Source organism: Engraulis encrasicolus, chromosome 4 (assembly GCF_034702125.1).
Source record: "Engraulis encrasicolus isolate BLACKSEA-1 chromosome 4, IST_EnEncr_1.0, whole genome shotgun sequence".
NCBI classification, from domain to species: domain Eukaryota; kingdom Metazoa; phylum Chordata; class Actinopteri; order Clupeiformes; family Engraulidae; genus Engraulis; species Engraulis encrasicolus.
In genome coordinates this window covers 1,592,501-1,596,376 of record NC_085860.1, presented here as the reverse complement: position 1 = coordinate 1,596,376, position 3,876 = coordinate 1,592,501, and the positions used below count along the sequence as shown (strand labels likewise).

Below are 3,876 nucleotides of genomic sequence, written 5' to 3'. Positions count from 1 at the left end.
TGTGAGTAAATACTAAAGGCTACAACATTACATGACAAAGTGGAAACATATGACACGACAGATATACTGAGGCTTTTGTGTGGCATTTTTGTGACATGTTCTCCAGTCCCTGCCGTTGTTTACTGCAGTGTTGGTTTGGTTTTGTGCTTTGAGCGAGGCACATCAGGGACACACAGCACACGCAACAGCAGCTAAAATATGGACGCGGCTGCATAAACAAGCTGCTTCCCCCAATGGCTTTTCCAGAAATCGGAGTTATGCAACCCACGGCTCTTGCAAGTCTGAACAAAGGCCACATTTAGGAGGATTGTGTTCATCTGCAGAGCTCAGTATAGTTCCATGGCTGTTGGTCATAAAGACTCCTGCAGCGCTCCCTGCGCCGTCCCCTCTGCAGCACTGCCTACGCTGACCAGCCCACCAGCCCACCAGCAGACCAGCACTCAAGCTGAACTAACACTCAGCCTGGATCAACTCGACAGCAACAACGTCAACAGCATTTAGAGGACTACCCAGCTTGGCTCAACACACCAGCACCAATACTTGGATTCACACCCTGTCAGTGGATCCATTTCAAGATTTCACTGGTGGACCAGTCTCAGATCTAACTACAGGACCAGCACAAAGCTTTTATCCCCATCCAGCTGATTGCACTACCCAGACGTCGCCAGGCATCTCCTCTAATGACCAGTAAGCCTCCATAGAGACTCCAGATCAGCAGTCAGCAGGCCAGCTTCATAGACTTGTCTAGTGGACCATCAGTGGACTCACTGCATTCAGGTCAGATCTGCATTCTTACATCTACAAACTCACTGCAAACCAGCATACCCCTCTCCGTGTCCAGGGCTTCACCAGTGGGAGACTGACCAGGGCTTACTCACTCGCTCACTCACTCAGGATTTACTGATCCGGACACAAGGACTGCCCAGATCAGGACCAGCAGCAATGGCGACAGAGTCGTGCGGGCCCAGTCGCCAGCCCTCGTGGGTGCTGCGTGCAGCTCTGCTGGGGACGGGCCTCCTCACCCTGCTCAACTCCTGCGGCCTGCTGCTGCTCCTGCTCCGGCTGGGGGAGCTCTCGGGTCGCCTGGCCCACACCGACAACCGACTCATGGAGCTCAGCGATGCCACTACTGCCGCCACTGCTGCTGCCGTCCGGATGCCAGTTGCGCCACCACCGGAGGTGGACGGCACTCCTGGGGGGCACCTGCGGGTCCTGCTGAGGGGGATACAGGAGGGGGGGCAGGGGCAGGGGCAGGGGCAGGAGCAGAGGTCACGGGGCAAGAGGAGCCACCTGAGGCACCAGGGACACCATGGACATCGTGAACATGGGCCCCACATGAACAACCCAGATGCCATGATGATGGTGACATACTCCATGATACCGGTAAGGATAGATAGATAGATAGATAGATAGATAGATAGATAGATAGATAGATAGATAGATAGATAGATAGATAGATAGATAGATAGATAGATAGATAGATAGATAGATAGATAGATAGATAGATAGAAAGATAGATAGATAGATACATACATACATACATACATACATACATACATACATACATACATACATACATACATACATACATACATACATACATACATACATAGATTAATTGATTAATACAGACATACATAGGCTCTGACTTATACCCCAAGTTTGAAGTACTGTACATGTAACTAAATGTTCATTGCCATAGCCATAATTTAATCAGCGTATACTGTATGTACAGTAAGTGAAAAGAAAAGGCATGAAATATCCTCAAGAAACTACATGAACATCATCAGTAACAGTGAGGAGGAAGCAGGTAAACAAAAACTAAATTAGCACAACTCACAAAGCATGTGTAATTGGAGTAGCTTTTGTGGTGATGTTTGGCTTGCGCTTCAAGTTTTTTTTGACTTTGCAAACTGGCCGACATTCATCACAAACAGTTCTGACATGGGGTAAGGGTGTGTGTGTGTGTGTGTGTGTGTGTGTGTGTGTGTGTGTGTGTGTGTGTGTGTGTGTGTGTGTGTGTGTGTGTGTGTGTGTGTGTGTGTGTGTGTGTGTGTGTGTGTTTATTTGTGTGTTTGTCTATGTGTGTGTGTGTGTGTGTGTGAGAGAGAGAGAGAGAGGTAGAGAGAGAAAAACATGGCAGGTACCTGTAAGGTGTGTGTGTGTGTGTGTGTGTGTGTGTGTGTGTGTGTGTGTGTGTGTGTGTGTGTGTGTGTGTGTGTGTGTGTGTGTGTGTGTGTGTGTGTGTGTGTGTGTGTGTGTGTGTGTGTGTGTGTGTGTGTGTGTGTGTATGTGTGTGTGTGTGTGTGTGTGTGTGTGTGTGTGTGTGTGTTTTTCCGTGTGTGCATACAACTGACAGGTTTTAGGTCCTCGGGGGCGATTGTTACCAGCATGGAAAACGCTAATCTCACACAGAGACATCCAAACACACACAGTAGCTGTCACAGAGCTGTCAACTTGTTCTGTGTGTGTGTGTGTGTGTGTGTGTGTGTGTGTGTGTGTGTGTGTGTGTGTGTGTGTGTGTGTGTGTGTGTGTGTGTGTGTGTGTGTGTGTGTGTGTGTGTGTGTGTGTTTGTGTGTGTGTGCGTGTGTGTGCACGTGTCTGGAGATGTGCTTTGAGCGCTGGACCATGACAGCAGGAGGAAATTCTCGTATTGTTTTTTTTCTTTGAAAGACTTTAAAAGACGGACTGACTGCTACTCAAACAAACATGTGCACACTCACACTGAAACAGACACAGATGCACACATACCAGCACACATAATTGATTAAATACATTGTTTTCTGCAAATTTGTCAGTAAATGTGTGACCATGTGCTGATGTTTTCCACAGACGAAAGTCTTCCAGACTCTTTGCAACAACTCCAGAGGGGTGTGTTTGTCAGGTACTGATTCTACAAGCTTTTGTGTTGTAGCATGGCCCTAACTACAGTACGTAGGCCTATGTCATGTTCTGCGAACACTAACGCGGCCTGTGAAGATGCAGCATCTCTCAAATACAATACAGTAATTCTAATTTTCTGTTAATGTGTCTTTCAGAGACGGAAACTGCTTATTCAATTCAACGTGACTACCCATACTGTCATGTACCATTGCTTATTCAATTGAGTATGACATAATGTTATGGAACATTGCTTATTCAATTCCATGTGGCTGCCGGATGTCATGGAACATTCCTCATTCAATACATCATGACTGCCTTTAAATCTTCATCTTTTCTATTTTGAATGTTCCATCATTATATTAAACAGTAGTGCAACTGTATATTGTATTTGAGAAACAGTCCAAGCAGTCTCACACCACTTACTTTACTGTCACAGTAAACTGTTACTGTGAACACATAGGCATCTATGTTCGTTGTTGTGCTAACACAACTCTACAGAGTACTGTGACACAAAATGCCCTCTAGACGAGTACTGAATTAACACTACAAAATCTACTGTGTAGTGTTTTGTAGTGTGTTATAATGTGTGTATATGTGCTGTTATGACTCTGCTCAGTAAAACTGTAGTGTAATGTGTTGATATTTATCATAATGCTACTGTGTAGTGCTATTGCATTGTGTTGAAGTATAGTGTCATTGTAGTGAGAGATATGTTGTTTGGTTTAGTGCACATGTTGATGCAGTGTGATTTTTCACACAACCTTCTGCAATGACTTGGAGCTTAGCTTGGAGGTTAGCTTGTTTCTGTTAGCACACCACGCCTATTCGTTTTTTAATTTATTGGCAAATGCAGTAGCTGCTCTTGTTTTACACTGGCAGGTGTACATGCCATTGCCAACATGGTGAGATATGGCTTTTTCACAGGAGCTCCTTCACTTCACTCTCCACTCCAACAGGTCGAGACAGAACACCAAACCCCAATTTGAATGTAA

At 45.6% G+C, this 3,876-nt stretch overlaps 1 protein-coding gene across 4 annotated transcripts in view; it reads left to right on the top strand.

Annotated features, from left to right (window-relative positions):
• The first annotated feature begins 246 nt into the window (after nucleotides 1–246).
• LOC134447146 (gliomedin-like) overlaps nucleotides 247–3,876 on the top strand; it is a 21,907-nt gene continuing 18,277 nt past the window's right edge. For 2 of the 4 annotated variants that reach the window (XM_063196466.1, XM_063196464.1), the window contains exons 1-2: nucleotides 247–1,383; nucleotides 2,834–2,885. In XM_063196466.1, the coding sequence (XP_063052536.1) occupies nucleotides 943–1,383; nucleotides 2,834–2,885 (493 nt within the window). In that variant the 5' untranslated portion in view covers nucleotides 247–942. The remainder of the gene's footprint in view (nucleotides 1,384–2,833; nucleotides 2,886–3,876) is intronic. The other 2 variants (XM_063196465.1, XM_063196463.1) reach the window with 1 other exon arrangement.